The 21385-nt window shown below is 48.6% G+C and overlaps 1 protein-coding gene across 8 annotated transcripts in view; it reads right to left on the bottom strand.

Annotated features, from left to right (window-relative positions):
* Positions 1-21385, bottom strand: part of Arnt2 (aryl-hydrocarbon receptor nuclear translocator 2) — a 149500-nt gene that overhangs the window by 23490 nt on the left and 104625 nt on the right. For all 8 annotated transcript variants that reach the window (XM_013512638.1, XM_013512642.1, XM_005381432.2 and 5 more), the window contains 4 exons: positions 11197-11273; positions 9845-9979; positions 7521-7595; positions 1553-1704 (listed from right to left, as the gene is read on the bottom strand). In XM_013512638.1, the coding sequence (XP_013368092.1) occupies positions 1553-1704; positions 7521-7595; positions 9845-9979; positions 11197-11273 (439 nt within the window). The remainder of the gene's footprint in view (positions 1-1552; positions 1705-7520; positions 7596-9844; positions 9980-11196; positions 11274-21385) is intronic.

The following is a 21385-nucleotide window of genomic DNA, read 5'->3' as shown; positions in this document are numbered from 1 at the left end:
CCAGGCGACACTCAGGGTCTCCAGAAAGCATCCTTTGGGTGCTGACTGAGTGCAACGACCGAGTGTGCACATCCCCACCCCGGTGTGTGCTCCTAGAGGATTTCTCCCTCTCGAGTCTGCCACTGCGGAAGATAAGCTTCACGAATTCCAGAGGACGGCCTGCTCGCATCTGTGGCCATCACTGCCCTCTACTGTCCACAGAGAGGTTTTCCTGCTCAACCTGGGCACTGCATAGGCAGCACCGGCCCAGGACCTGCTTTAGACCCTCGGGTTCTCAGGGAGCAGGTTCTGCTGTCCCCACTGAGCAGATGAGGCGATGGAAGCTAGGAAGGGGGTAACTTGCCTAGGTGGGAGCTGGGACTGGAACCCACACCATCTGCTCTCAGAGGGCTGTCGTGTGGACCTGGCCCCTGTCCTGTGCCTTGTGCCCAGGAGCTGGGTGAGGCAGAGGACGTAGAGCTGCTGCTGCCTGGGCTGGGAAGCTGCTTTGCTGGCCCAGACAGGGAGCCTGCATCCAAGGGGCTCGGAAGCGGCAGCAGTGGACAGAAAGTGGCAGTGCTGTGGGTCTGCAGTGGGAGCGGCAGCCCACAGACAGGGCCAGACTGGGTTTGGAACCCGGGGAAATGGAGGAAAGTGGTGCCACTGACCACAGCAGGAGACGTGAGGACAGTTCTCAGCATGTCTGTCAACCCTGGCGGGCCTCACATGCAGTGTCAGTAGGGACGCCCTTTTGCCCACACGTCTTCCTGTTGGTGTCATGGCTGCACAAAGTTGCTCCGTGATGCACAGCCGGTTGTGTCCCAGTGAACCCCCCACAGTTGAACCACACCCTTGGCCACCAGCCTCCCAGCTGAGCCCCGTACACTGGATGTGAAAGCGTGGCTCCTGCAGAGTGTACGCCACGTTCAAACCACCCAGAAGGTGGAAGCCAAAGGTAGCGCCATCCTGCATCCGGGCCGTGTGCACTTCCCTGAGGCTGACAGTAGAGAGAAGGCACGGCTGCCCTGGTCATGCCCCACGCTGACACTGCGTGCACAGCCAGCCACAGCTCTGAGCCTGGCCCTACTGCCCTGAGGGAGACCTCACAGGCAGGGACATCTGTGCTTCACTGAACTAGATGTGAAGGCCACGAGAGATCACAGCTGACTCAGTCACACAGCTAGCAGGTGCACGGCCAAGCCAGAGCACAGATCCCTGCCACTTGTGGGCACTAAGTACCCATGGACGCACCCATAGCTGCCCAACGCAGTTCCTCCACCCCGGCTGCAGCAGGACCAAGAAACCAGGCACAGGAAGCAGAGAAGTGCACCCTACAGAGCTCTGTTCTGCAGGGCACTGAGCTTGGGGGAAACAACCAGGAAGGTCAGCGGTGCCTCTGGGCCCAGACACTCAGCCCCACAGGCTCTTCCAAACCAGGAGGGATACACTCCCTGCCTCTACTCTTGCTCCACAGTCCTGGCTAGGACTTACAGCTGCAGGCAGAGGCCTGGGGCAGAGATCACCCGCTGTGGACATTCCAAGGACAAGTGGATCGGGGGGGTGGGGGACGTACTTGACATTGGTGTTAGTGCAGATGATGTACTCGATCTCGTCGGAGTAGGGGTTCTGGAAGGTGAAGCTGCTAGTGCGGATCAGCACCCACTCCCGGTTCTTGGTGCGGAATCGATACATGACCGACAGCACTTGGCCCTTCAGCTTCACCACCTGAGAAAACATTTGGGGAAGGAAGTCACGGGAGAGTGGTGCCCAGCAGGGCCGTGCCGCAGGGCCAGGGGACCTCAGAGTAGGGGCGCTGCGGGGACAAGACAGCAAGAGAGGAGAGGGCACAGGAGGAAGAAAGGAGGCTCGCTAAGCTACAGGACTGTCCCCTACTTCCTTCTGAAACAGGGCCTCTCTCACCACTGTGTGAGAAACCAGCTAGCAATGCCCTGGGACAGCAGGACTTTCACTTTAGCTTTCAAAATCAGAACCTGAGAACTCTGTAAGAGCTGTGTTTTCCCTTCTGCCTTGGCTGCTGTGTTACTCTGGGAGTGGTGCTGCTCTCTTCTGGAATTATCACCTCACCTGAGCATGCAGCTACATTATACTCAGAGATCTTATTTCTTCATACCTCACATAAAAAATTCTCCAAATGGATTCCAAATATGCTCTTGGAGGAGTGGCCATAAAATGACAGATTCGTACGCATCATTTATTTGTATATGTGTACTGCCTCCTATGTGTTAGGGTAGGGTTTCCAACTTGCTTTAAAGGGCTTTACCTCACTCATGTACATCCTCACAAGGGTTAGGTGAGGTGGGCTTTACAGATGACAATGCTGACTGAGACTCAGAGAAATTAAGTAAGTTGCCCAAGATCATACAGCTTTGGTGGAAAAGCTGGTACAGGAACCAAGATCTTACTTCTAAATCATAGCCTGTCTCTCTGGCTACACAGCCTGCTCTTCTGCTGTTTAGACACAGACACTGCCAACAAACAGTAGAGACAGGCAGACATGTAGACAGCTGCATCTGAGTGTAGACTGAGCACCCAAAACATCTGTAGACAGGCTAGGCCTCGGTGTGATCCCAGCACCGGGACAAGAGAAGGTGACCACGACGCTCCACACAGGCCTGTGAAGCCTGGGCCCGGTCAGGCCTATAATCTCTGGGCTTCCTGTCTGACAGTTTTCAGCTCCCTCACTGATAAAAATGGGGGCCTGGTTCCTGGGGCCAGGAGGCCTAGTTCTCCCTTTCCTAACACTGCCTGTGTTGGTGCTTTGCTCCCTGTCGGGTGGCTATTATCTCTACCCAAATGTGTACCCATGGGGTCACCTGAGCCTGCCCTACCCAGCCCAGAGCTCAGCACAGAGCAGGCACCTAGAACACATCCTGAGCCAGCCTGGGTAGATGCCGCAGGGAATCAAGCTCCCACCCCACTGCCTGGGCAACCATGAAAGCTCCAGGGGGGGAGCCTTTTGTGCTGCCTCAGAGGACGCTGTGAGTCTGTCCCCCCAATAGGACTGCAGTTCTTCCCTCACAGGGCCCAGAAGCCAAGGCTATGGGCCTGTGGGGACTTGGAGGACCCCACACTGCAGGGCTCACTTGGGGACTCCTCTGTAGCTGCACCAAATACAGGGGCACAGGGAGCTGCTGTCCACACCTGGGGAGCCATGTCCCCTTGTGCTGTGTACCCTAGATTTTTACCTCCCTCTCCAAGCACAAGGAGAGCACAGTCTGTATGCAAAGCCAGGCCTGAGGGCTGGGGAGACAGAAGAGAGGCCTGCAGCCAGCAGGGGTAAAACACCTTGTATGTGTTACTTCACATAGTCCTCATAACTGTGTCTGTGTATCTGGAAAGAAGGTTTCAAAGCAGACACGCTGCCCAGGGTCTCACAATGCTGGCTCCTAGACACACCACCTCAGCACCCTTTCCATAAATCCCTACTGCCCAGGTAAAATCTGTCCCCAAAGTGCTTCTCACCTAGCAGGGATGGGATAGATGTGCAGCTAACTGTAACCCAGAAAGCACCTGCTAAATATCCCACTACACAAACCAAGACCAATGTCATGGGGCTGCCTGGAAGGAGTTTAATGGGTTCCTGGAGGGAGGATCTGGTCATGGGTGGGGATGCATCAAATGTTGGCAAGTGAACGTGCGCCAGGAGGGTGCTCCTGGTAGCAGGCACAGTAGAAGCAAATTCTGTAGGCTGGAAAAGCTGACATGTGACGGAGGACTGGACTGTACCTGTGACACTGCACGGGGAACATGGTCCAGGCCTGAAGACTGTGCTCAGGTCAGATGTGGTGCTCATAACACGGGAGACGCAAATGTCAGGGATAAACCCCAGCTGAGCTTGGCTTTAATGGAAACAGCTCTCTTTGTTATCAACCATCATCACCACCATCATCACTATCATCACCATAACCATTATCACTATCACCACCACCAGCATCTTCATCACCATCACCACTGCCACCATCACCACTATCACACCACCATCGCCACCATGATCACCATCATCACCATCACCACTAACACCACCATCACCACCATCATCATATCATCACCAAACACCATCATCAACATCATCATCACCATCATTACCATCACCACCATCACCACTAACACCATCACCACCACCATCACCACCACCACCACCATCACCATTATCAACACTATCACCACCATCATCACATTATCACCATCACCACCATCACCACCAACACCATCACCATCACCATCAGCATCACCATCACCATCACCGTCACCATCATCATTGGCATCATGGAAAGTATCTAAACAGAAAGAAAAAGGTGGGAATGGAGCCTGCCTAAGTTTCCCTGTGCTCAGCTGTTCCATTTGACCTCCTGGTAAACTGACCCAGAGAGGGAATCTAAGAGCACACACCAGTTTCTCAGACCCTGGGTCTGTGCACTGTCACTGCGCCAAACGCAAATTCCTCACAAATTCCATCATGCGCTACAGCTCTCCTGTCTGGGCCATTGAATGCTTTTGTTTAAATCTAGAGTTCAAGGCGGGTTCTTAGCTGACACAGCTCCCTCTGTGCTTTTGCAAGAACAAGCCACTTCCCTTTATCAACATTTGTCCCCCACCTTGCGTCCTGGTGGCTGGAGCCCAAGGAACACAAGCTCAAGACCAAGGCTGGCCGTGCTCCAGGACATCCCTGGGGCTGCTTGGCCACTGCCTCCTGCTCCCTGGAGCAGTGTTGGGACACCAGCTCTTGGGTGTCACAGCCTCGCTTCCCCGCCTGCCCAAGAAATGAAGTGGCTGCTGGCAGATCCAGTGATTTAAACTGGCTGCTAGGGTGGCAGTAGATGTTAAATTCCTTCTTTTTGTTTTCAAAGACTTAAATATCAGAAGTGGCACTGGATGGAAAGGCCTGTGTTTGGGGTGTGGAGGTGTTGGGGGATCTTTGGAGGGAGGTGGGCCTGGGCCCCAGCACCAACTCTGCTACTACCTCACTATGGGACTCAGGGCAGCAACCACACTGAAGTCCACTGGGAGAGGTGAGGACAGCAACACTTGCTGGGTGAAGTTGAGGATCATTATAGGTAATGTGCAGAGAGGGTTTGCTGGCTGCTGGGCAGATGAAGACCCTCACTGTCAGAGACCCATTTTCACGTGCTCAGAAAAACTAAGTGAACCCAAACCCAACCCAAGCATTCCAGGTAACAGGCCAAGTGTCATCATTCCACACACTTCACAAATGTGCTGCACGACAGCACACTCACAGTGTTAACCATGCTAATTCCACATTTTTCTCAAATGAAAGCTACCTGATCCACTCAGGGTGGATCCACTCAGGGTGGATCCACTCAGGTTTTATTAAAAGCCACCCTTAATCCAGGTATGGTGGTGCACACCTGTTTTACCAGCATTCTGGGAGGCTGAGGCAGGAGGGTAGCAAGTTTGAGCCTAATCTGGGTAATTTAGCTACTTGCTGAGATCCCGTCTCAGAAACAGGGTGGGGAGTTGTGATGTAGCTCGGCACAGAGGCCTGGGTTCAATTCCAGTAGCACAAAAAAAGGGGCATTCTTGTGTGCAGACTGGGTTACTCAATGGTGGACATGAGATAACCACACAGACATGAATCTGCCCACAGGGATGTGCGGCCTAGTGAACACAGGACTCATGCAGTCCTGGGTGGGGCTTTTTCAGAGGTGGCTGAATCCAGAGTGTGTGTCACTGGGATTAAGGGTGAGTGATTACTCAATCAGTCCACTGACTGGCTTAGCACAGGTAGCTTAGATCAGAGTATAAAGGGGGCAGAAAGATGCTGTTCAGGTCTCTTGCTTGCTTTGATAGCTTCTGCCTGCCGTGAACTGTTGGAGCCAGCCAGTTATGGACGTTGGAGCCAGCCGATTATGGACTGAAATCACTACAAACTGTGAGCTACATAAACTTTTCCTCCCTTAACCTTGGGTGCTGGGTATTTTGTCTCAGCAACAAGAAAAATAACTTAGACAGCTACAGTTTCAGGGGCTTGGACTGAAAGGAGGTGCAGCTCTGGAGTGACGGTAAAGGTCACATGGAAGGGGTGGCCAGAGCCCATGGCTGGGAACAGGGCAGAGAAGGGCACAGTTCTGGGCATCCTCTGGGGCCCCCAGGACCTGCAGAGGAGATGGATGTGGGGAGCAGGGTTGCTGAGAAGGGACAGGTATTTCCCAGGACAGGTGGGACACTGAGGGCAAGGGAGCTGAGGAGGAGGCACTCCCTTCCACAGGTTGGGGGGGACCTGGGGGAGACTGAGGCGATGGCCTGCTCAGAGAAGGGGTGGGGCCGGGACAGTTGGGTGGGTTCGGCCACTGCTCAAGATGCCCCAGGGAGATGCAGTGGGGGACAGAGGAGAGAACTGAGGGAGGAGAAGAGAGGGAAGAATGCAGCTCAGGGCTCCCACATCACCACTCCGAAGAAGAGGCAGAGGACAAGGGACCTGCAGGGAGGCTGAGAAGTGAAGAGAAAGTCAGGGTGGTCCTGCTGCAGAGGAAAGCACAGAATGTGCTGGGAGAGGAAGTCAGGAGCTCAGCTCAACACAGCCCAAAGTAGGAGTGCCCTGTCCCTGTGAGGCGGGGAAAGCCCTGTCCATGGATGGTGGGCATGCTCTGTCTGTGCACGGTGGAAGCGCCCTGTCTGGCACGCTGGCCTGACTTGCTGGAAAAGGACGACAACAGCAGCTACCTCCTATGCTGCTGCAACCATCCACATCACCTGTGTGTACCCCGTCCACAGCAGGTGTTCAGTAAGGAGCAGATGCTGGATCATTGTCAGGATGGCCTGTGTGTAAGACCTCAAGGGCACACTGATGCCTCCCTCCCCTCTCCTTCCAACATGCCAGCACTAACAAGCCCCCTCTCCTCACTGCCCGCGCTGGTCCTCAGGGGTCCGGCCCCACTTCGCATCGTTGCCTCTTGCCTGGACAACTGCAAGAGCATCCCACTTGTCTTCACTTCCAGCTACTTGCCACGTCTTCCCTTCCACACAGTTGAAACAAGTTGTTCCTCAGTACCTGCCCTGCCTCAGCCCTCCAGGAAGCCCAATCTGCCTTCACAGAACTGGAGCTCCTCAGTCTGGCTACAAGGCCCCCACCCTTGACTTCCTGGGCATCTGTCAATGCCTGCCATGTCTTCCCTATAGATTAGCCACTAGCATCCACCCTGCAGGCCACATTCTGCTGTGTCTCTGGGGCTGCTCCACAGACTGAAGTGTCCTCTCAATTCCTGTGTATCCACCCTTAGATCCCAACTGTCCCCTCCCTGGGGCCACTCCGGCCATGCACAGCCTCTTCGTGTTCTCTGCTCTATGGTTTTTTCCTCAGGACTCCTGGAGCTCTCTCCTCAAATAGTAATGACTTCCTCATGGTCCATCTTCCCATTAGCCTCTGTGCTTCCCAGAAGGGCCCTGGCTGACACTCCAGGCAGGCGTTTATAGCCTGTCCGGCACACATTAGGATGCATGTCCCACTGGTCATCTCCACATGTGTGCTAGTTGTGTATCACTGTACACAGGCCTCACAGTACCTGCTGAAAGCTCTCCCGCAGGTGGCTCTGATCCTCTGGGTGGCAGAATTCCAAAATGTCCTTTCCCAGAAGGTCCTAAACAAAAGAGCAAGCTTTAATGATCCCAAATCAATTCATTCCTCCCTCCCTCCCCCCCTCTCTCTTCTTGTTCTTCACTACTGAGGATTGAACCCAAGTTCTCATGCATGCTAAGTGAGCACTCTTCCACAGAGGTACATCCCCAGCCCTTTATTTTTTTGAGACAAGGTTTCACCGACTTCCTTGAACTTCCAATCCTTCTGTCTCAGCCTTCCACGTAGCTGCGTCACAGACGTGTGCCACAGAGCCCAGCTTCCAAATTCCATGTTTGATTATTTATCCACCCACTGATAGACAAAAGCATTTATTCCAGCTCCTTTAACTCACTGTCCTTCGATCTGCCTCACCACGGATTTTTTAAAAGAGTGGTTGTCACTACAGAGCCAGCCTCCTCGAATTCACTCTCAGTGCCTCTGGTACACTGCATATTAATTTCTAATTTTGCTAATGCACTAGATCAGCACCTTCCAGAGTGCAATTTTATTTCTGTTTGCCTTAGAGAGGCAAACTGTGGTCAACATATTTTAATAAACATCAAAAGTAAACAAGAGGTGGACAGATGTGCTGCCTGTGAAAACTGAAATTGTTTCAATAGGGAAGCCACAGCTGTCTGGTGGCCAAGGAAATGAGGTTACTGTGAAACCACCATTCTTCTAGAAGCCGGCTTGTTCTGTACCTTCACACGCCTGTGTCATTCATAGGACCCAGTCTTGCCCCCAGACAAAAGCGTATTTTCCCACAAAGTGGGGCACAGTAAGTAAACCATCAAAGACAAAGGCAACTTTATACATGTTCTAGGAACCTAATCTGGTTGGAAGTTCCTTAAAAGGATGTAAACTGACTGCTGGATCGGAACCCATGTGAGCCCCACTGTCTGCATGGGAGCTAAGCTAGCTGTGGTGGGAAGTCTTACGGGCTTGTCCAGGATACCCAGATGCCCAAAGGAGCAGCGGGAGATAAATGGCTTTGTCTGGAAACTGTGCCACTGGAGGTTACAGTGCAAGTGGAAACAGATCACTTCTCCTTATGACATATAAGAATCTCAAAGTTTTCATGAGTCTAGAGATACAGAAGTATACGAAGCGTTCTAATATTTCTGCTTTGGCTTATTTCTAGTTCTAAAATGTACATGAGGGCTGTGGCATAGCTCAGTGGTAGAGCACCTGCCCAGCATGTACAAAGCTCTGTGATCCATCCCCAGTGTCATCAAAAAATAATATATACACGTAATTAAAGTATACATATCCCAAAGTTGGTTCTTCACAACAAAGACAGATTTTTTTAAAAATTATTTTTGCCTGGGTGTGGTGGTAAATGCCTGTAAGCCCAGCACTCAGAAGCTCACCAAAAGTCAGGGGCCAGCCTGGGCTACACAGTGAGACCCTCTCTCAAAATCAACAACAACAAAATTCTTATTTTGAAAGAAATTGAAATCTATATAAAGGTTACAAGGATAGTATAATAAACACTATCCTTTAGACTCAAGCACTGTCAATATTTTGCCACTTTTTCAATTTCTTCCATTTTCTTCATATATGTACACATCCACTGACGTGTGTACAATTCATATTTAACAACTTCCTGCTGAACACTTCACATTGAGTTGCAGACATCATCACACATTCCCCGAAGTATTTCAGCAAGTATCATAAAAATTATCTGGCAAAACCTCAATATACCATACTATATCTTAAAAAGTTAATAACATAAAATCACCCAATATTCTGTACACGCTAATTTGTAAGCTGTCTCCCAAGCCTCTTTTCCAGCTGGATGCCTTCAGAGCCAGGGCACACTTCACACTGTACGGAGCTACTCTGTCTCTCTGGTCCTGACCTGGGATGTTACGCCTGCTTTCTTGTGTTTCTTATGTTGCTGTGTTTTAAAAAGGAATCTAGAACAAAGGCCTGCGAATGTGCCCCAGGTAATGAAGGCTTCCTGAAGGGATTAGCAAAACTAGGTGGCATCTGTACAAGGCTTTGCAGATGCTTTCCTGCTAATAAGCTTCATAATCCAGACTGATCTGAACTCTGGTTTGAAAAATCAGCTGAGAAACAGAATGCTAGGGGAAGAAAGAGGAGTCAGCCTCAGCAGGGCTGCTGTTTACAATAAACCTGTCCAGGCAAGACGCACGGTTGTCCCTCCTTCTTCCAATCTCACCATGTCTACCTTGAACAAAGGACATGAACATGTCTGAGGCAGAGCTACGTCTCCACCAATGCACAAGCTCAGAGCGGGCTCCTGACCTGGGGCTGATAGCCGATCACACTGATGCACCTCGGGTCCACGAATGTGATGATTCCATCGGAGTTGTGCCGGGACAGGAACTCCGTGGGCACCGACATCCCATTCATGTCCATGCACACGGGGGAGCTGGTCACCTGCAACAGGACAGCCCGGCTGTGGCACCGACAGAGGCAGAGGGGAAATGACACAGGGACAGCCCAACTGAGGTGACACCGACAGAGGCAGAGGGGGATGTTGATTTTGCCCCACACAGCCTTCCATGTCACTGGTACAAACAGCGTCATGCTTGATGGGTCACTTTCCTTGCATGTCTGAGCCTCTGCATCCTTCTCTGACAGTGTGATAATGGCAACTGTAACCTCACAGGGTGGTGAGGCTGGACAGAGGTGGTCTGGGAATCCTGGAGCCATGTCTGGCACAGCTGGTGATCAATAGATGGTGATGCCTTTCCCTCTGCTGCCTTTTCCTCTACTGAACGGCAAATGGGCCCAGAGAAACAGTTAAACCTTTGGAAAGGAGACAGTTTGTGCCAGCAAAAGCACCCAGTGTTTGCTGGATATGAATGAAACCACCTGCTCACCTGTCTGGAAACCAGGGACAGGAAATGTCACTGTTCTTGTCTACGTCCACTGTGAATGACCCAGCTGACTCAGTGGTTCCTGCATTTGTCAGACACTGAGCGTGTCTGACTGTCATAAGGTGCAAGGACATGTTCCTTGCCCAAGCACCCTGAAGGGTGAGCATACACTCGGCTGACTATAGCAAGACAGACTGCGGGAGGGTGATCCCAGTGGCCACAGCTTGGTGCTGGGCTAGGGGAGCAACTGGCTCTGACAAGGAGGCCGGAAGTCACTTGAGCGGGTCCTTGCAGAGCAAGAACAACAAGGAGAAGATTTTCCAGGTGAAGGCAGACACAGACACAGCAGGTAGCAGAACCAGCTCATGGGCACCCCGGGGATCAGGATTGGGACAGGTGGCAGGTGGCAGGTGCATGGCAAGGAGGGTATGGTCTGGAAACATGATGTGGTGTGGACAGGAAGGGAGGCCATGAGGTTGGAAAGATGACCTTGGGCCTCCACCGGGGTCCTGGGGACATGCAAGGGGTTAATCAGGGATAGATGAAGACTGGGCTCGCTGCAGTGATCAGTGAGGTAGAGGTGGGCCAACAGAGCACTCTGTGGAACTTGCCTTCTTCTCCTTCCACATTTGGCCTCAGCCTTACCCCAAGTGAGACGCAAAACCCCACAAACGCTGGGCACCAGAGCGCTGAGCAGACACCCAATCCCTAGTCTCTTGCTCCTTGCAGTTGGAAGCCTCATCAGAGATGGAAAAGATTGCGCTTTTGTCTCACCTGGAGTCTCCCAATGGCCACCAGGCAATATTTACTGCCTTGTCCCACATCAGCGTCTTCTTCAGGTATCGTCATTCCTGAAAGGAGAGAGGCCAGTACCATCAGCATGCCCCAGGCCAATGGGGGAGGGAAGGGCCCGTGACTGCAGTCAGACTGTCAGTCGATAACTGGGCCCAGGCTGGCCCCTCTTCCTGGCATCTTGTGACAACCTCCTGGTACATTATCACTTCTTCAGCTGAGGGTGACACAGAGAAAAGTGAGGAAGACAAAATGCAAATTATTCATCTGTGCATTTGCACAATTTTGCCGAAACACAGAGGAAGGAAACTTCAGGAAGAAGCCTAGATGGGGTCATCTAAATATCTCACTTCTCTGTTGACAAAGAATCACAGACCATCAGAAGCAAAAGAAAGACACTGACGCTGAGATTCTTAACTTGCTAGGAAAGTGCACACAGGCCATGTTTCACCTGGGGAGGAAAATCAGGTTTTCATGGGCAAGGAAGGAGACACCACTGGGGAAGCACCGTGCTCTGGACAGGAAGGAACTGGGTCACAAAGGAGTCTTCTGATAGGAAAGGTCTGGCACTGGAAGTCCTCACAGCACAGGCTCACAGACATTGCAGGTGATCAGAACTACTATAGAGAAACAAGCAGTTTGGTTTCGTATCCACAGGGCCAGTGCCGTTGCAGAAATCTTCTTCTACTTTGCCTGATATCACTAATATTTCCACACCAGACCAGTGTCACTTTAGTGGGTTTAGTGTGATAAGGGCATAGTTCTGAGAGCCACAGACATATCACACCTCCTCCTGCATCCTGTTCCCCTCTTCTGTCCATCCCAGGGGGAGAGGTGATCAAACTCTCTAGTTTCTGGTTGACTTTCACTGTATTTCTTTTGCCTAAATGTGGACAGATGTGTATTTTCTTAAATTCTCTTCTTTCTTCCATGAAGAGCTCTGTACAATGCATACTCATGGGCTTTGCTGCCTGTACTTTACAGTCATTCCAGGGCTTCTTCTTCCTCGGTTCCTCCCAAGATTACACAGGACTCTACTATGTGCTGACGTGGTATGTGTTTAGCCCCTTCTCCTGTGTACAGACACACAAGTATGCCCTGTATTCTGCAACTGAAAGCAATGCTGCCACGGCTAACCCTGGTCACATGCATTTTCTTACCACTGAGTGCTATTTTCAGGGTGGATTCCTAGCAGTGGGGCTGCTGGGTCAAAAGGTAGGCACAGATGTAGCTTTGTTTTTGTCAAATTTCCCTCCAGCAGAGTTGCACCAATTTGTATTTCTCCCAGCAACCCACGAGAGGTCTGTTTCTCCACAGTGCTGGCCAACAGAATGTGGTGTCCCATTACATACTTAACATTTTTCAATCTAGGTGAGAAAATACATCTTAGCGTTGCCTTCATTTGCATTTCTCTAATGATGGTGCATTTGAACCTTATTTCATGATAGAGGGCCCCTTCTCTATCCTGCTTTTTAGTGAACTGTCTCCTCATATTTCTTCCCCATTTTTCTGTTGGGATTTTGGCAATCAATTTTCCAGAGCTCCCTGTAGGGATATGGGCCTTTTTGGTGTATGTTGAGAATAAGTTCTCCTAGTCCTTCTTCTTTTAACTTATGTGACTGAAAGATTTTTAAAGTTTTATGTAGTCACATTTATCAATCTCTTTTTTAATTACCTCATGAGTCTGGGTCATAGTTCAAAAGTCATTTCCTCACACAGAGGTTAAAATGAAATTTGCCCTTGTCTCCTGATACTTTTATGGTTTCATTTTTACATTGAGATCCCTAATGCAGGCAGAGCTACTCTTCTATAGTGTATGAGACATACAACTAATTATATCTTTCTCTAAGTGGCTTTTTAGCTGTCTTACAGACATTTAAACCTGGGCTCTCAGATGCCACCTTTATCCCATAATAAATTTCCATACATGCCTGGGTCTGACTTGGCACTTTCTTCTGTTATTCTGTACAACAGTCTATTCTAGCACTAATGCCACACTGTTTTAGTTATAGAGGCTTTATTGTATGTCTTAACATCATAAGACTTCCTTGGTGGCTTTCTTTTTTCAGTATTTTCTTCACTATTTTTGCAAGTATATTTTTCTACATGAACTTTGGTATCAACTTATCCAACTCTGTAAAATAGCTCCATGGGGTTTTTTTTATTAGGTTTACATTAAATGTGTAGCTTAACTTCTGGAAAACTTATCCCTACATAATGTTGAAGCTTCCTGCACAAGTGCAGGGGACACTTTCTCATTTGTTTAGTTCTACTTTTGTGTCTTTCAGGAGCATTTTAAATGGTTCCTCACACATACTTGTGCTTTTATACTTGTTAAAATTATTCCTAAGTATGTAATCTTATTGTAAAGTGTATTGTAAAATCTTATGTAAATCTTATCATCATTGCCACCATGATACTCAGCTTATTGTTCAAGGCTACTAATTTTTGTGTATTAACACTGCATTGTGCTGCTCTAATGTATTACTCTTTCAGTTAGTTTTATCACTGATTCAGGGGGCTCTTGCAAGTGTACTGTCATATAATTGGAAAGTAAAGGTATTTTTTTCTTTTTATCACACACTCATTTCCCTCTAGTTTTTCTTATTTCATTGTGTGGGCAAAATATCTCTATTACAGACATTCCTTGTTTAATGATCGAGTTCCATTCCTGTAACTAGGTTACTAAATGAATTGGAGATATATATGTATATATCTATATTTTTGTCTTCATTACTTTTTCCTCATTGCTGAGACAAAATATCTGATGCCAAAAATTAAGGAAGGAAAGGTTTATTTAGCTCACAGTTTGTGGAGGTTTCAGTCCACACTTGGCTGGCTCCAAGGCAGAGTGGCACATGGCAGAGGACAACATTTCATGGTGGTGGAAGACAGCAAAAGCAACAAGAGCAAAAAGAGAGAAGCAGCAAGCAAGCCTCTTTCCATTCCTTATATTGTATGTAAACCACCCACTCCAGGGCAGGTGTAGCACTCACACCTATAATCCCAGCACTGGACCATAGATCAATCATAAACTCTAGAAACTCACTCCATGACTACACGAGGCTTTGCGGGGGGGACATCTAGACACGAACTATGACAATATCTACATATCAATATAGCTACATATATATATGTAGCTATATTGATATGTAGATATAGATATACGTTACAACATCCAGAACAAACAAATGGTCAAAGGACACTCCAGCTTGTTGACTTTGCTTTTATTTGCATAACTCTTATGAGCAGTACTATGATGTATAAAAGAACATAAAACTACAGTACTGTGCTGTACATACAATCAGCAGAATTTACAGTACTATACTGCAGTAGAAGCCACCGTAAGGCCGCACTGCTATTCACATTACCGTATTGTAAATCCAAGTGGCAGGTAGAAAGTCTGAACAGTGCGCCTCAGCCATTAGTCTAAACAGTCATTAAACAGGTAGGTCATTAAAGGAGGAATATCAGTACAATGTTGAATAGTAGGAAAGATGGTAGTCGGTCTTGACTTTAAGTTTCTCCGTAAGTACTGCTTGTGGGCTAAGAGATCTTTCTTTCTCTCTTTCTCTCTCTCTCTCTGTGTCTCTCTCTCACACACATGCACACACACACACACACACACACACACACACACCATTTTGTCAATTACTGTTCAACATTTTTTGAAAATTCCTTTAATGCCCTGCTTAAGAGTGGACAACCAGATTCTAACATCTGCCATTCATTCAGAGTGTTAGAGTACTGCACGTTGTCCTACTTGAAATATATGAGAAAAATATGGCTTCACGTAGATTAGTAGTTGGAAAAGGAACAACTTTTTCAGCTTACTGTAGGTATTTTTCTTTGGTAGTTTTCCATGTCACAACAAATGGTAGTATCTTAAAGGTTATTTGCATAAGGGGATAGGGTAATATAAAACCCAAAACTATATCAATTAATTGTTCATATCATTATATAAATAGATTGGTTTAAATATTTGGGAGGATCTTTTATCCACATATGATTTTATATGTCATATATTGGTCATTTAGAAAAATATTACTTTACCACATTATACAGGTCTTTTAAATGTTGACATATTACATTGTTCCACACAAAAATCTCATTTATTAGTATCACCATGGATCCCATAAAAAATATCTCTAGATGTTGGTCAGGACCACAATGGTGGATGAAAGTTTGTGAAAATTCAGATTTTCATTAGAAAACTTGAGTTTTACCATTGATAATATGTACTGTCAGTTGTTTTCCCTGAAGTAACAAGATCATCTTATTTAGTTAGTTTTTGGGGAAGGTACATGCCACATACTCAAGTTTGAATAGCCATAGTTTGGTGCCCCTCTGCATGAGAAAAGCAGCTGGTTTAGTTCAGGGCCCAAAGAGCCACCAGTGTGCTTCCCATAGACCACTGCCGGGATGGGTGAGTGGCAGAGGGATGCATGCACTCTCCAGGCCAGAGTTTCACAGTGTGTGTGATTTTTACTGTTTCATCAAGGACATTCATGAGTAAAACAGTTCTCGTCTCTATTTTCCACATTTGCTTACTTTATCCTTCCTTCCCCTTCCTTCCTCAATTCTCGTTCACAGCTTTGGCTGTGGGATGACATTAAGAAGGAAGGAGGCACAAGATCGTGCAGTGACACACTTGGCTCAGTTACACATGGCACCATCCCCGAAGCCACCAGTTGAGGGCCAGGAGCACCCCTGGGCTCAGGGCAGAGGGCCCACCTATTGCCCTCCTGCAGGACACAAACCTACGAAGCACTTCTTCCATCTGGAAATCACCACTTACCAGCCTCAGCTGACCAGACCATGGTCCCTGTGCAGCCCCAACTGACATCCCAAAGGCGACTGGCTGAGGCTGAGGCACGGCACTCTAAGACAGACTCAGACGATTTTGTTCCCTTTTAGCCACAATACTGGCAAGTTGCGCTGTCTGGCTTTCTAGCCCATGAGGGATAAGAAGCAGCAATTTGTCACTGGATCAGGACAGAAGGAAAGCAGCACATGCAAAGAAAGGAGTACCAGCCACCAGCAGGGGGTAGGGCAGCAAATCCTCGGAGCACAACAGGAACTGGGAGGAGAGAGACAAGACGAAAGCGTGGCAGCCCCACGGGCCCCCCAAAAGCTGCACCCACTTGGAGAAGCCCTGAGAACTTATGAATTGAGAGCTTTCTGTTTTGTAGCAAACACCAAGAAAGAGGAAAGCATGACTCTTTCATTTAAGCAGACAAAACATTCCATGTGGAGCAAAACAACTTAAACAGAAGTAAAAGGTGACTGTCAGCTGGAAGGAAATATTCACAACACATTGAGTAATTAAAAGGCTGCCCATGAAGTGCTACAGACCAGCTAGAAAGAAATAAGAGAAGTACTAATTACCCAGAAGGACAAAGGGCATGTACCATGAACACACAATTCATAAGGAAACACAGTGAACAAACACAGGAAAGATGGTCAAGGTCACCAATACAGGAAATCCACTTAAAAATACTACAACACTCTCCCTTCCTCTGACTGTCATCATGGTACAACTTGCACAATAATGAAAACATCTAGAGTTGCAGGAGAATGGGTGATCTTCAAACTTACCATCCTTCTACCACTTCTGAGGCCATCCTCCAGAAACGCACAAGGACCAGTCACACGTGAGGATGGCCACTGCCACAGTCTTCACGGGAGTCCCTAACTTCTCATTCCTCACTGGAGCACGAAGGACTGAAGGAATATTAGGTAGCCATTTACAAAGATGAAGACCTCTATGTGCTGATTTGGAAATGTGTTTATGATACCCACAATAAGCGAAAAAGAATCTGGACTGTGTAATAAAATATACAACATGAGCTCTATCTTTTTAATAGAAGAAGCCGTAAAAGAGAAGCATGGGGTGCAGTGTGTCAACTGGCTCTTGGGTACAGAACCGGTGTGATAGTGAACTGTGGTGTCAATTTGAATAAGAAACGCCCAGCTGATTGGTTTAGCACAGCTCTGGGTGCAGAGGATAGACCTACTGAGCAGGGAAGACCCACCCTGGATATAGGTGGCACAAACCAACAGGCCTTCAGCCTGAATGGAATAAAAAGGGAAAGGAAAAGGAAGTCTCACTTCTGCTCTTTTAGAAGAGCTCCAGTCCTCGCCATCACCTTTAGATGTCCATTTCCAGGCCTCCAGCACAGACCCTTTGGTTTCCTGATATTGACCCGCATGAGACGCTGCAGTGAGCTCCAGACCTTCAGCCCCTGACGGGATCCTTCAGACCCCCCATGCACAGAGCCCTCTGCACACTTCCACCTGGCTCTGCTGGAGGGCACTGTAGGCTACTGGTAAACCCTTACATATTTTATATTGAATCTGTTCCTCTAATGAACACTATCCGAAATACCAAGGTAGAATGGGAGACTGTTACTTTTTAGTTCACAACCTTTTCAAATAAGTTTTTCAAAGTGGATTAATGGGTGAATTTTACTTTATTTTGCAAGGTTTTTTTGCAAGTTTTCTGTATCTTCCAAATTTCATTTATGAACATGAACATGATTTTACCTTATTTTGTAAGTTTTATTTTGCAAGTTTTCTGTATCTTCCAAATTTCATTCATGAACATGAACATGATTTTGTAATAGCTTTATAATGACAGAAAATAAAAGGAGGTCAACATGTGACGCTTTGGTCCTTAAAAGATGGCGTCGCACAAATTTCCCAACATTGCCCCTCATTGTTCAACAAGGCCAGGAGCAGGGATGTGGCATAGTGATGTTCAGACTGCAGCGCTCTGTCCTGCGATGGGCAGATGGACAGACCGTGCCTGGTGTGGCACAGGTTCAATCCCAACATGTGCAGATGCCAACTGTACCGCCCCACAGTCATAAGAGTTAAGAGGCATTTTCCTTGGCTTATAGCAGTTGTGGGGAACCTATGGCGTGCACACTGCAGCCAGCTGTTTATTATCACTGACAGCTCTAGAAGGTTCACCACCACTTGCTAGAGGGATGTTGTAGAGAGTGCTTTCTGTATCTTGGATAGAGACGAGAGGCTTCATATCAGAAAACCTTTGCTTCATATTGCAAACACAGGTAAGCTACCCGGCTGCAACAGGAGACACAGTGAGGCGTAGTGCAGTCAGGGAACAGAATGAGGGGCACAAGAGCCACCCCTCACTGGGCCTTTGTCTCCCCATCAGTAAAGGGAGGAGTGGGTCCCAAGGATGCCCAGCCCCTGCCCACCGCTCACTCCAAGCCCGGTTATCTCCCCTGATGGAGAACCATGATTTTGGGGGCACAAGGGACCAGGACCCGCTTTCCTTTCTGTCATGGCACATTCAACTTGCATTTATGAGTTGCTCACGGCAGTGGCCACAGGCTTCTGGGCTGCTTCTCTCTTGTTTCCCACTTCCAAAAGCTGAAAGTCCCCACTGGAGCAGAACAGGCCGTGTCAGCTGTCCACCTGTCACCACCCACCCTGGGGCCAACTGTCACTCCAGCTCTGCACTGCAAAGCTGCTGCCTGGGCCCTGGGGCCTGGGGCCTGGCTGGTGTTCAGGCTCCTCCCTGGGGAAAATTGTGGAAGCCACTAGATACCATCACCACCACCACCTCCGGTGGCTGCTGCCTCCCTGCTTCCTGTCCACTCCCACCACAGGTGTCCTGCTGCTTCTGCTTAAGATTCTTCCTGAGAGAGTTGCCCTTCCCTGCTTTGCTCATCCTTCCCAGACTGACTAGCTCCCAGATGAGCTCCTGGCTCTAGGAAAGGGCCCTTTAGAGGGACTGGTCGCTGTGCCTGTACCAGTATAGAAGGAAGGCAGTCTGGGGGGCAGTATGGCTTGATGGTTATTACTCCAGCTCTATGGAGGCCAGCAGTGTCCCCGCTTGGAAACCCTGCCTCTACCATTCCTGGCCCCTCCAAGTCTGGAGGACTGATCATGGTAATAGCTCTTATCTCTGACATGGGTACAGTCACGGCCCCTATTCTACTGTGCTGCTTGGGCATTCAGCACCATGCCTGGTGCTCAGGGCTGAGTGCATCCAGGTGTCTGTGAAGCTCTGGGCTCTGCTGTGAGGGACTCTGATGTTCTGTGGATCCAAACACCAGCTAAGCACCTGACGCTGGCAGCAGACCAGGCAAAAGAGAGCTGGCTCCCCTCTGAAGGAGTTCACCAGCCGGTGGGGAGAACAGGGAACGAGGTCATTATGATGCCACATGATCTGTGTAAAAGAAAAACACTCTGTGGTTCGAGGAGAGGCATGCGGCCAGGGCCTGCTGCCAGGCAGCCCACGGGTCAGGAGGAAGGCTTCCTGGTGGGAATGGCGACATGAACCAAAATGGTTTTTAATATGAACAGGATAATTCCAGCTATTTAACAGATTTCAAAGGTTCCCTAACTGGTTTCACAAGCTCATTTTGCCCTCCACTAAATTACCTTCTCCTTGGACAGACTCTTCCCTTGCAGAGGGGCTAAATAAATCCTGAGTGCTGTAAACACCAGGAATGAAATGTGACTGGAAATTGCTGCTGAGATGAAACTCAGCACTGGTCAGAGACGCCTCTCCGTTTGTCACCAGGATTGCACTAACCCTGTGCAAACGCTCAGGAAACGGACCTCGTCTCAGGAGTGCTGGGCGGAGGCATCCTGGATTCATCTTCACATGTCAGTGAAGACATGATTTTATATTTCACAAAACACAGGGAAAGAAAACCACCATCGTCTGGCTATAAGCAATTTGGGGCACTTGTCCACGGCACACTTCCAAAGAATTCCCTGGTGATTATTAGTAAGTTTTAGGGAAAAAATGTTAGCTTGGCAAAACACATTTGGGAAACACAGTTTAAATAAACAAAGAGAAGTTTCATCACTGTAGGACTGTCAGAGAGCTTACTCTGCAGCCTTGGAGTACAATCTGCTAGGAAGGGAATATAGTACAGAGAGTTTCTCAAGTGCACTGGCTCTGGGATCCTTGTTATGGGACGTGTCTGGGGACTTTGATCTGGGAAGACATTTTGAAAAATGCTGATGTGTGGGTTCTGCATTCCAGAGACCTTGCTTGGTGACCCTACAAATGATTCCTCCATTTGCCAAAGTAAAGCTCTGAAGCACACCTGGTGCTTCCTGCAACTACCAGCCATGCTCAAACTATAACTGAAGTCACCAGTGTCTACAAATGTACGTCAGCCTGGGGACCAGGGCAGGCAACAACCGTGAGATGCTGCTGCAATGTATAGTGCAGGCAGAGGGGATGGAGGGAAGAACCAGCTCAGCCCAGTTCCCTGCATACAAAGGGAAAGGCTGCTTAGGGATTGAAAGGAGGGCCCTCACCAGGATCAACCTACAAGGTCACAGTTGCCTTAGCTTGAAATGAGCTCAGAACAGACAAGTCACAGGAAAGAGCAAATTTGAGCCCCTCCTCCCTGGGCCCAGTGTGGTGGTAGATGTCAGTACTTCCTGCCGGGGGCTTGTGACTTTAGTCCTCTCTCTACCCAGCCCAGCCCTGTGTAGAGACAACTGAGCCTTTGTTTGGGTGACAGCAGAACTTCGGCAAAGCAAAACATTCCTCTCCTTCCTTGTCAGGGTCTGGGAGATCTTTCCAGAAGCCATGTGACCAATGGTGGACCCATTTTCAACTCTCAGCAACGGACAGCTACATGGTACCATCTCTCAGAGGAGCCAGCATGTGGAGAAGACTGATTTAAGGAATCAGGGCACCCTCTCCCACTAGAAAAGATGAAGAATTTAAACTCCGCTCCTGACTGTGACTAAGAGGAAGTGATAATCACAGCAAACAGCACCAGAATACAGCAAGACAGAGTTCAGACGAAAAATACACATTAAAAACAATAAATGATAACCACGGATAGAAGAATGGGCCTGAGAAATTCTCTAAGGTTTTGGAAGAAAGGGATAAAAGAATTAATATGAGGAGCAGAACTCTAGAGTGGCAACAAGAGCAGTGGCCTGGGACATCCACAGAGTCTCCCATGAGGAGACCCCTGACTCTGAAAATGGAAACGGCCCATTTTATGAAAATGAACAAAAATGGCCCACACTAGATGTATCTGAGATAAATTCTTGAATTCGAAGGACAATGAAGAAACAATCTGCAATTGTTTTAGTGAATCAAAAAAAAAGCCAGCCTCAACTTCTGAAGATGACAGGGCAAAGGCCCCAGAGCTGAGAG

Source organism: Chinchilla lanigera, unplaced genomic scaffold (genome assembly GCF_000276665.1).
Source record: "Chinchilla lanigera isolate Chin_1 unplaced genomic scaffold, ChiLan1.0 scaffold00015, whole genome shotgun sequence".
In the NCBI taxonomy this organism is placed as follows: Eukaryota; Metazoa; Chordata; class Mammalia; order Rodentia; family Chinchillidae; genus Chinchilla; species Chinchilla lanigera.
Note: the sequence above shows the minus strand (reverse complement) of the source record. Positions and strands in the feature narration are given on the sequence as shown.